The 12,254-nt window shown below is 43.4% G+C and overlaps 1 protein-coding gene across 1 annotated transcript in view; it reads left to right on the top strand.

Annotated features, from left to right (window-relative positions):
• Window positions 1–12,254, top strand: part of KCNG2 (potassium voltage-gated channel modifier subfamily G member 2) — a 39,837-nt gene that overhangs the window by 5,154 nt on the left and 22,429 nt on the right. The window contains exon 2 of the mRNA XM_019524028.1: window positions 198–886. Within this exon, the coding sequence (XP_019379573.1) occupies window positions 198–886 (689 nt within the window). The remainder of the gene's footprint in view (window positions 1–197; window positions 887–12,254) is intronic.

Below are 12,254 nucleotides of genomic sequence, written 5' to 3'. Positions count from 1 at the left end.
GGCTGACTTGGTGGGACTCCCTGTGCGTGCGTGCGCACACACACACACACACACACACACACACACACACACACACACACACACACACACACACACACACACACCCCCCAGCTGGGCTGTGCCCAGGCTTCTCTCCCACCCAGGCTCCTGGGGACTTCGCAACTGGCTTTTTGGGGCCAGAAGAAAAAAATCCCAATATTTGGAAAACCTGTATGAGGTGCAGACCAAGAAAGGCTTTTTCTACAAAAAAGCCAAGCTTCTCCATCCTAGGGAAGACTTGTGCTGCTTGGCACGGCGAGAGGACCGAACCCGGTTTGTGATAATAAATGTAGGTGGCATCAAGTATAAGATTCCATGGACCACCTTGGATGACTGCCCCTTGACCAGGCTTGGGAAACTAAAATCGTGTAACAACTACGATGAGATAATGGATATCTGTGATGATTATGATGTCAGCTGCAATGAGTTTTTTTTTGACCGCAATCCTTGTGCCTTTCGGACAATCATGACTTTCCTGACAGCTGGGAAGCTGAGGCTTCTCAGGGAGATGTGCGCCCTCTCTTTCCAAGAGGAGCTGATATACTGGGGGATAGAAGAGGAACACTTAGAGTGGTGCTGCAAGAAGAGATTGCGACAAAAGGAGGAGGAGATAGCTGAGTCTTCATTGTACGAGGGGGAGACAGTATCGGATGAAACTCCGCAGCAAGCCTTCCAGGACAGTAGCCGTTTGGGTATGTGCATGAGAAAGCTCAGGGACATGGTGGAAAACCCTCACTCAGGGATCCCAGGAAAGATCTTTGCTTGTATCTCAGTCTCCTTTGTTGCCATCACTGCTGTCAGCCTGTGTATCAGCACCATGCCAGATCTCAGAGCAGAGGAAGATCGGGTGAGTAGAGTTACCTATGGCAGCTCTCAAATCATACTTTACCAACATCAGGCCATGGATGGAGTAAAGTCTTTTGCTTTATTATCACCTCAGGGAAGATCAAGGGCAGAGTGAACCTGATAGTCGTTCATTTGCTGCACAGAGTATTTATAACGTGGAGGTCAGTCTGGGGTAGACTATTATGTGATTGTTAAAATCTAGGTAATACAATCAAAATAGGTGGGTGCATTCTCTGTTTTGCTAGTGGAACTGTGACAGTTTATACCAACAAAGATCTTTGCCCTCAGTTTATACCAACAGAGACCTTTGTGCCCCTACTGCAAACGAGCTGGCAGAATAAGAGTTTGCTCTTTTGGTAGTATGCAAACGAAACCTGACTGAGGCATGATATTTTGAAGTTTGGTAATGAGCTGTAACTATCTCTAGATGGTCAAGTCCACCTTTTCCTTAAAAGCATTTTAAGCCTTTGGCTTTTACAAACTGCCAGAAACTCTGCATGAAGCTTGTCTGAACAAATTGTTCTCACTTTGTAGGAGGGGGAATGTGCAGGAGAGTGGAATCATTCATTAGACAGCAAGGCTTGTACACATGGCCTAATTTTGAAATGTGCTAAGTATTCACAGGGCCAGGGGGGAGCTGAGGGTGTGGATGCTCTGTGCCTCTGGAAAGCAAGTCTATGGTGACTTGATTTATTCTTTGTTCAGTGAAGTTCCTTAGGGTTGAGTCTCTTCACTCACTGAAGCAGTCCATGTAGTAGAGTTAGTTCTGCTGGACTCAATGAGAGTTTGCCTACTTATTGAACGAGGGAACCCTTCATGTTTACAATTTAAATGTATCAAAACCAAAGGCAGCCTGAGACAACAGAGCATAAGAGGATAGGGAGAAAAGGATTTTAGAAAGGTTCTTTGCCAACCTGGTAGTTTTTAGCAGAGCCCAGTGTTTGAGTGGACAGATATTTGACTCACATCCCAACTAGCCACTCATTGTTTGTGCTTGTTTTCCAGCCTAGTTGTCATTTAATATACACAAGCAGTTACCTGTTGCAACAGTAATATATCCAGTCAAACTCTGGATGTACAGTTCTGTACAAAGATCTTCTTAAGGTAAAACTCTCCTTGCATCCCATCCTTCAAGGTGCTGTATGTCCTGAGCTCTTGTCAATGTTAGTAGGGCATAAGTGGGCCCAGCAGCTGGCAAAAAGCACTTAGTGTTTTGCAAAGTCTAGAAGAAAGATGTCCAAATACACAGATGGTAGGTAGGTCTGGAAATGCCAGAGAGTTCTGTGCCATGTTTTTACAAATACTTCATATACAATAATAATCTACCCTCTGTCATTAAGGTATGCACAGGACATTATCAGATAGCCACAGCCATCAGAAATGTTTCATCTGGAACCAAAACCATTGAGCAGTGATACTAGAGGCTAAGACAAGACCAAAAAAAACCCTGTTTTTTGTAATGGTTGTTTTGTTATCTCCAGAAATGTTAGGATAGTAACTGATGTCACATTGTTCTGTTAATTAAAGAAAAGAAATCACACTTGGAAAAGCTGGTGGCTGTAAGTGAGCCGATTTTTTTTTTTAATTGTATTTTACTTATTTGTTTTAGATATGGTTTGTAAAATGAAAGCACTCAGTACCATTAAAACACCATTTGCTAAAAATGGCCCTGAACAGCCAACAACTACCCACTGTAATCTGCAGAGGGCTTAGAGCAACTTGATGCAGAACCAATCTCTAGCATGCTGGGAAAGCCATGTCCTTATTACCACTACCAAAATCACCTTAAATGTATCTGTAATCAGCAATGCCACATTCATGACTCAGGGCTAAATCTAAGAGGACTTAGATGCCCTATTGCTGAGCATAGTGGTGCTGTATTTTTTTAGATACCTTCTATCAAGGACATACATTTTCCAAGCTAACTGCCTGGAATTGGAATTGCTTTTTTGTTTTGTTTTGTGTTTTTGTTTTAAGTTAGACGTATCAAATTAGCTTTGTTGTTTTACAATGCAGCAGTCTGTTCTTGAGTGGATGGACTTTTGTGAGTGAAAGGTTTATAAATCATGCATCCCACCTATTATAGCTGCAGGCAGAAAAAAGGCACTGATAATAGAAGCAACTCTTTGGGAGTAATTACTTAGACCCTGATCCTACAGTATCACCTGAATGGACAAATCATTGTGCCCATATGATGACTCACGGAAGTCAATGTGATGAAATTATTTTAGAGATGTATTCTATTGACTAGGTGCCAGCAGATTTTTGAGAGAGTTTATCACAGAGGCAGATAGCCTTGTTCTAGTATCCTCATGCTGAATTGTTTTTCCTCATGAAGGGTCAAATACTGCCACTCTGATTCATGTTGAACAGTATCTTAGTTTGCAGATAGTCCCACTGATTTCAGATACTTCTCAGCTATCAAGAAGGGCAGCAGAATTGGGTACTAATTACTGTTTACTTTTTATTACCTTTTACATTTTAAGGTAGGACATTTTACTTTATCTCGTCCAAATTTTTCAATGTAGTCTTTACTTTCTGCTTGAAAAGATAAAACAGCACGCCAGCAATGTGTTTGGTAATCACTCTGAAATGTTCAGGAGAGAGAGCTGGCAGACATTTAGGAAGAAAACAAATCTTTAAAGAAAACTGAGTAAATCAACTTAAAGTAACAGTATGCTCAGGCTTTTATAGACTACCTACACAGGGCCTATAGTAAAGGGTAAAAAACTCTTTAAGCAATAGTACTTCTGAGGCAAATATATAACAGTAAACCTCAGACTGCAAATTCTTTTAAGACAATTAATTAAACAAAGTCTCTCCAAGACAAAAATAGCCAGGGGCATGTAGCATCGTTCAGGCGGTGTAGGCATATAGTATCCTTAAGGCCATGTCTTAACATACCAAAGCAATGTCAAGGACAGAGTGACTCTTTAAGCAAGCAGTTAATACATCAGAGAAATCTTAAAGTAATTCTTAATATGTCAAGGCAAAAGCAATACTGAGCAACTAATAGTAACCAAAGGAACAGCCAAGCAACATTTGGTTACCAGATTTGGCCTGTTCTTACCTTATTATTGGTGAGAACTTCAAGACATAAGATGGTCTTTACTATATAAAGGGGGATGCTCTCTTCTTCCCTGGCTGAAGAGTGGTAGCTGAAGCAGAGTATGGACGAGTGATTGTTTGTCAAGCTGCAAAGGCTGCAAACAGATGTTGCCTTTGTGCCGCCATAAAATTTTTTATGGTGGCACAGTCTGAGGAAACATATGCCTTAACCTTTCATTGCACCACAGTCACCCAAATTTGTGTGACAATTCCTACCCATAATAGTTTGTGCTGCCTTTTCTAGGCCAACTTCTGTTCACTTATGGCAGGAAAGCGTGGGCATCTCTGGACTGCCTGTACACTCCAGCCACATTGGGCAGGCACTCCCAGGGTTTCAGGAGCCCAATCCTGCATATCCTGGGAATCGCACTGCAGGGCATTCCTGCAGCACACACTGCTGTGCCCCAACTGGGAGGTGCATCTCTGTAAGCAGAAGAACCACATCCTTGCCGATGTGCACCCCAGCGCAGGATAGGATAGGATCTCTAGTGTCAAGGACTCTCATCAGGCAGAGCAGCCTGGGCCACACCTACAGCAAGTCTCAGGTAGTGAATTCTTCCCCAGTTCAGGAGCAGCGAGTATCCTGCTTGGCTGCTGGAAGTACCGTCTATCCATTTAACACCAGGTAGGGCCCTGGGTTTGCAGGCCAGTTCTGTTGTAGCCTCCTGGTTACTGACCCTGTTTTTGGTTTATTTCTGGATTTCAGCTTTTGATTTCCCTGTGGTTTAGTTTCCTGGCTTGGCTCTGTTTTTTAACTTCACTTTGTGGATTGCTACTTGGCATCTCATCCCCAGTTCCCAACCCTGGATTGTGTGATGGACTGTGCTTCAGGATCTCCCTCTGGCTTCAGTATATGGCTACTGCCCTTTGACCCAGCCCTAGGCCCTGCTTTTGCTTGACAGCCTAAGTATTAGGCCAAATCTTACACCCTGGTCCTTGACATCTGAGAACAGTAGGGACCCGACCCTGAAGGACAACAGCTCTAGTAACATTTCTAGACACTAATGAAGCAGATCAGCTGTGCTGGGACACAGCACAGCTGATCTCACTCCAAACATGATGTCTGTTTATACCCTATAATGTCTCAGCATTTTGTAGTGCTACAAACATGTGGCGTTATGAGGGTATATAGGCATTTAAGCCTCCTGTCTAGACAGCTATAAAGCCGCCTCAGAGTTGTCCCCGTAAATTAAATTACTTTAAATATATAAAACGTGTAATTCTCCGCTTTGTGCAGAGGTGGAGCTGATGAGTGGTATAGTCAGCAGCTATGAGCTGAACATCCCCAACCCTAGTGTAAACCAAGGACTAAATCTTCGTGTACTGATAGGTACTCCCTGAGGGTTAGACTACCCAACTCACTCTTGATTAGCATTGGCTGAGTCCTTCCACCTTTCCAGCCAACTGAGCCATACTGTAATGAAAAGTCATTGATGTAATAAAAAAACAACATATGTGAAGATTGTTTACTCCAAGAAATTGTTTATAACCCAACTCCCCTGGACAGTACAAGAAGTTTCCCTGTGGACCCCCTGACAACTACAATCTGCATTTGGATATCTGGATCAAATATATGGTTCCATATGCATAATTGAAGCTGACCAACAAATATTTATCCTTGCTTAAAAGACAAGAAAATGAGAATAGCAACTTGGCTATCATTTATTACCTCTTAGTTAAATACTGCTAGTTTCTGATGTCTGCTTAAATCAGATCAGCTTTAAATATTTTTCTCTTATCTCTTTATATTTGCTTTTGCATTGGTTTCATTTGCCCTTTTGTTCTTCAAGGACATTATTTACACATTTCTGTTGAAGAAACCTGGTTCTAAAATAGGCAACTTTTCAGAAGTATAATAAGAAAAGTGTGAACCTGATCATTTGGAAAAAAAATAATCTTTTAATGTATGGCTGATTTTCAGTTCTCCCTACTCCAGTACTGGAATTCAGTGAATTAATGAGTACTGTCCTTTTAATCATCAGTTTGTCGTGTGTAAACTGCTTTAACGGTGTCGGTGTTTACACGCCTCGGCAGCATATTGCACATTAATTCCAGCTGGTATAGGATATTCGGCAGTGTAATGCATCTTAAATGACTTGGGGTGCAACAAACTAAAACTCCTCTGAGGAGTTTTAGTTTGCTGTCCCTACAGCCACAGAGCGAAGCATCAGGCCCTGTGCAACTCGGGGGCTCCGCAGGAAGCTCTGCAGACAGCCTGGCAGCAGCCCGAGAAGGCAGGCTCTGTCCAAGAAAAGCAGCAAGCCTTATATTCCTTCCCCGACTCTCCCCACCCCCCAAAGCCTGCCTGCCTGCCTGAGCTGTCCAGGGGCCTGGTGTTTCCCACCACGGTTGCAGCGTCCCCTGGGACCACCCAAGCCAGCTGCCTGTGGGTGGGAGCCACCTGTGGGGGCTGCCACTGCTGCAGAGGGAAGCACCAGCGCCCCCCCACCTCCCTCCAGTCCAGGGACCGCTCCGCCTACCGGCAGCTCACCCTCCACTTTCCACCACCGTAGAAGCAGGTGAGTGCAGGGTGTGTGCACAACACGGGTTTAAAAACCCACTGCTTCGATTTAGGGGCCCCGTTTCATCTACACATGCCTTAGTCAGAAATCTCCTCTTGTATTGTACCAGACAGGGCAAAAGATGAGACTCTTGTGCAGTTATTTAAGTGACATGCTTAAAAGTAGCAGAGGAAAACCAGACCTACACTTTCATCTAAGCCCTACTTTCTGCGTAATGTGAAGAGCTCTTCTAATTAAGGAAATAATAATGGGAAGTTACAGTTCAAGAAGCTTGAATTGGAGAACATATTACAAAAGAGAGACTCAAATAATAAAGTTAATGATAGCACATAAAGAGAGTTGAGGTTGTTTAACCTTCTCAGTTTAATTTACACATATTGTATATCCTTCCTCCAGCCTTCACATCACTTAGGATAGGGAAGAGATATACATTATGAATGCATATTTTAAGTGACCGGAAGTATTTTTTCACTGAAGGTATACCCAGATGTTATTTCAGACATTGTTAGGGCCATTCCTGCATAATAGCTACTCTCATTGACCTGTTTAGATTTGTAAGCTATGTTCTGTTGTAGTTAAATGCGGCAGAGCTATAAGTATTCAGGACTCTGGGGTGCAGGAAAAAGTGAATATTTGTTGAACAAACAGCATCAGATTGTCTCACCAGCCTCATGGTGCTGGACTATTTTTATAGAGAGAGAGCACCTGTCATTTTTAAGTTGAATCATTTATTTAATGAAAAATAATGTAGTAAGATGAAAGAGAGACTACCCTTGGCATTTTCTATCCCAAGAGGCCACTCCATTTCAAACTCTTTATAAGGTTTTCCATTAATCTCATTCTCTGTCTCCAATATGCAACTGTACTTTGGCATTGCATTCTATCTTATTCATCACTATTAGAGCAGCAACTTTTTGTGAAATATAGGTGCTCTGCTTTCACAAATGGGAGTCTTAACGAGGCTTGTTTTATTCCTTGTGGAATGACGAGCTTTAGAAGCAGAGACATGGTCAACGTAAGACTTGTATTTAAAAATGCTGACACCTGTAGTATTTGTCGCATGGTAGCTAGATGTTTCCATTGATTTTCAAAAGAAGCTGCAAGAATTAGACTTCAGGGCTTGTAGCCAAAAGTTTGTGATTGTCTGGAGTTAGGACTGTGTCTGTGACTGATGGAATACAACATTCAGAAGTTGGAGCTTCTCTTTGGCTGGTTTGAAAATCCCAGCTTTTACTTCATTCATCATTACGCTAGTGCACTAGCAGTAATTTGTAACAACATCAGAGATTCTTGCAGAAATATTTCTGACCAGCTCTGATATACTTTTTCCCATTTATACTTGCTTTTTGTGCTTTACCTGCTGTGGACGGATCAGCCAGCCACTAGTTGGTGGGGGGAAGGGACTAAGGCTAAGGACAGACATTCAAATAGCCTGAACTGATTCAATCTTTGCAGGCTAGTCTAATCTGCAACACTTGAACCAATTTGGAGGTGGATAGATGTTCCCTTTTCATTCTAGAAATGCAGGCGCATGTGTGCAGTGGCTCAGGCTAGAAGATGGGGGGCAATAGAACAACCCTCCCTTCCCTTCACAGTGCTGAGCTGAGGGGGGTGGCCAGGCCCAGGCAGGACACTCTGGCATTTCCCACCCCACCCTGCCCGAGCAGCCCAGCAGGGAATGTTTATCACCCCTAACTTGGTGTTTATCAACCCATTAAGAAAACAAAGCCACTCTCCAAGCTCTTCTTAAACAGCTTTTCCAAGGAAGGACATTAACCTACCTGTTGATTAGCTCCAAAAAAGCCTGTCTGCCTTTGTTGTCTCCCACAGTACAGGTTATAGCCAGCACGTGGTCTGCTAGCTAATGCTGAGGTGTCTGCGTAAGGCAGAGGGACATGGGAAATAAACCCTGTTTAGCAGGGAGAAGCCAGGCAGGCGCTCTGTGTCTGCAAGTCAGTGCTGGAGCTCTGGCCAGGGAGCAGATGGGAGGGGCCAGCCCTGCTGTGGAGCAGACAGCCCTGCCCAGCCCAGAGCGGATGCCAGGATGCTAGGAGAGTCTGGTCTATCTTAAACCAGCAAGGGGTGTGGAACAGACATTGCATAAACTGGTTTGACCCAAATCAGTTAAGTCTGATACTACATTCAAGTAGGTTTATCTCAAACCGGTTTCAGTCATTTTCAAACTGGTTTATGTGCACTGAACTTCTGTTCTGTTACAGGTTTAAACCAGTTTCTGATCACTTAAACTGGTATATGTGTAATGTCTGTCCCTAGTCCAAATGTCCTAATAAATCTGTTCCATCTCTAATTACTGTGAAGTTGTAGACAGTGAAACTGATGTCCTTGCTTAGTGGGGCAACTGCTCACAGCACTGCATAGGAATATTTTCATTAAAAAAGAAGTCTTCATTATTTTTATTTTATAAACTTGACATTTTTTGTGTTCATGTAAAACTAGTTTTCATGAACTCCAGATTGCAAACCAGAAGCTTAGTGATAGCACCCTCTAAATTCCGAGATCCATAGGTATAAGAACTATATGTGTTATTACTTTGTGCTTCTTAGTCTAGTTTATTCACCAAGTATCTACAATTTGACACAGACTGTAAACCATTTGTGGCAAAGTTGTTTTCTTTGTGATATGTTGTTATAGTGCCTACTACTGGTCTCTTAAGTATTATTATAGGACATATTATACACGTAACAGATTTTCTTAACAAGATCTGGAACATCTGTTATATCCCTGAGAGGGCCATAATGGCAACAGTGGATATCACCAACCTGTGCATCAATATCTCACACTGTGAAGGCACAGCTGGTTGCATGAATTACCTCCAAGTAAATGTACCACACTTGGATCAACAGCTACAACACACAATTTATCTTCACCCCATAACAGCTTTCCTTTCAACAACTGTCACATCCTCTAGACCATGGACACAACTATCGGCACAAAGATGGCCCCCAATATGCCAACCCTTTCATGAGCCACCTGGAAGAAAAGTTTCTAGAAAACTGTGCCATCAAATCTACCTTATACCTGTGCTATCTTGATGATATTTTCATCCTCTGAACTGAATACCTGGACTCACTTATTAACTTCCCCCACAGATTCAACACCTACGTCCCTTTGATGAAATTCTGTCAGGAATACTCCTACACAAGCATCAATTATTTGGATACCACAATCCACATCCAGGAAAATAGAAAACCCACAGACCACCATACAGCTACAAAACCAGCAACCACTCTGGGCCCACCAAGAAAGTTGGAATCTATAGTTAGGCCCTCGGATACCACCACATCTGCTCTGACAGGAATACTCATGATACCCACCGGGCTTACCAGCCTGAAAAATGCCTTTGCCTGGCAAGGACACTTCAGCAGAGATATAGATTTTATCTTTGAATGAGCCACACACATACTCCACAGTAACCTACCCCACACTGATTGCACTCTCCTAGTTATCATCAAACAATTATAGCTTATAACCAGAAAAGATCAAATCTTGATGGAAATATTCCCAACTTCTAGATTCCTGGTTTTCAAGCAACCCCCCAAACCTGATACATCTCCTGGTCAGAAGCATGAACTTGAACTTACATAAAAGCAGTCATGAATGTCAGGATTGTATTCCATGGGTTACAGATATAGTTCAAACCAAAACATCCAGAACCTGTAGACTGCAAATACAAAACCTTAACATTGTTCTGAACAGTTTGAGCATCTTTTATCAAACTCCCACAGAGCCTGCAAATATTATATCTACAGCAAAATTTTCATTGCAAGGCTCAGGGGGAGTTATGATCGTGTCCTTAGGTAACTTACTGGGAATTGTGTGTCCCACTGTGATCCAATCTTTAAAGGGAAAGAAATACCAGTATTGTTCTTTCTATTGGTTTCCTGGTTATCCCACTCTGCCAGTAGGCTCCAGCTAAAGCTGTTTGTGTTATAGCATCAGTCAGGGTGTTATGTCCCTTTACTACAAGCTAGCATGGCTATTATTCCATTACCATGGGCTGAGAGGTCTGCTGTTCTGCAAAGTACTGGTACTCACTGAAGTGGTCTATCAGGTCACTGTTCTGCATCCCTGTTGCTCAGAACTAAAGCTGGTTGGAAGCCACCTAGACAAATAGTAGAGCATGGCCTTCCTTTGAGAACCATTTTCACAGATCGCTGGTCCCTCCTTTGTCACTGAAGCAAGCTGCATAGGAATGGAAGTGATGCGAAGAGTAATTAGGGAATGGTGATAAAGCGCTGTGTGGACAGAGTGCTGTGTAATCATCAGTCATATGTGGCCATTACTGTCCTGCTGAAGCAGCCCTTGACAGTTCTAAGGTTTTTTTTCTCTTCCACTGTGCTTGCTTGTTCCTTTTAGGAACTATTCTCTCTGCTTTGCAAATGAGGAACCAGGGTAGAGAGAGACTCGAGTGAAGTCATTCAGAGAGTCTTTGAAGAAATCCTATGGTAATGGCTGCTTGACATCCACCCACACTTTTGAAGTACAGTGGGCATGTGCTAACTTTTCAATACCCTCGTTCACACTGAGCAGCATCCTTATCACATAGACCAGGGGTGTCAAAAATCTGGAGCCTAGGCCTGCAGCATGTGTTGGCCCTGGCTGTGCATGCTGCATGTAGCACATGGAACCCATCTAGCACAAGCTGCACATGGTGTGGGGCTGGCCTGAGGTGCATGATGGATCTAGGTGTGGTCCAGATTGGACCTAGAGACCAGCTGCCCTTGCTGAACCCAGTACACAGCTGGTCTGGCATGGGTGCCACATGCAATGCATGCCCTGGACTAGCACACATTGCATGCCACACACAGGGCGAGGGTACATTGAATGCTGTATACAGTGGGCATGGCTACATGCTGTGCCTGCACTGGACAAGCCCTGAAGACTAGATCTGGCATATGGGTCCTATCTGGAGTGACCCCGGATCAAAAAAGGGAGGAAGGAGGACCCAGGAAACTACAGACCCGTTAGTCTTACCTCGGTGCTAGGGAAGCTCTTTGAGAAAATTATGCAGGAGCACATCGCCAAGGGACCAGCAGGGGGGATCATGCTTAGGGGCAACCAATATGGGTTCATTTGAGGCAGGTCCTGTCAAACCAACCTGGTGGCCTTCTACGACCAGGTCACAAAATCCATGGACGCAGGTGTCATGGTAGGCGTAGGAAGGCCTTCGACACTGTCTCTCACCCCATTCTCATTACAAAATTAGGTGACTATAGCGTGGATGCCTACACAGTCAGATGGGTCGCAAATTGGCTGGAGGGCCGCACCCAGAGAGTCACCTAGACCTACCTTCTGCCTGACTTCTGACTAACATGGCTACAGAACTCCTTCTTTTCTTAGATTATGTGATAAAGGAAGAAGGAAGGAAAAGCAAAAAAAGCAGTCTTAAAAAAAAAGAAGTGTTAAATAATAGGAAGTAGCTTCAGTTCTCCTGTCAAGCCTATTCCAAAGTGAGCAGGGACAGGTAAACAGGCTAAAGCAATGTGGTGCAATGACAGGGAGTCGTAAGGAAATGGAATGTAGAAAGCAAAGAGACTACAAGGATGGGGCAGAAAAAGAAAATAAAAGGGGAGAGGGAGAGGCAGCTTAATGCTGCCAAGGGATCAGATCAGCTTTAAAAATGAGGCAGACAAAGATATAAGGAAGGATGAGAGAGAGAGAGAGAATGAAAAGGTTAAGAAGTGGATTGGATGAGCTAAAACACAATAGGGAGGGAGA

This window comes from Gavialis gangeticus, unplaced genomic scaffold (assembly GCF_001723915.1).
Source record: "Gavialis gangeticus isolate Ggan-Ray unplaced genomic scaffold, GavGan_comp1, whole genome shotgun sequence".
NCBI classification, from domain to species: domain Eukaryota; kingdom Metazoa; phylum Chordata; order Crocodylia; family Gavialidae; genus Gavialis; species Gavialis gangeticus.
Note: the sequence above shows the minus strand (reverse complement) of the source record. Positions and strands in the feature narration are given on the sequence as shown.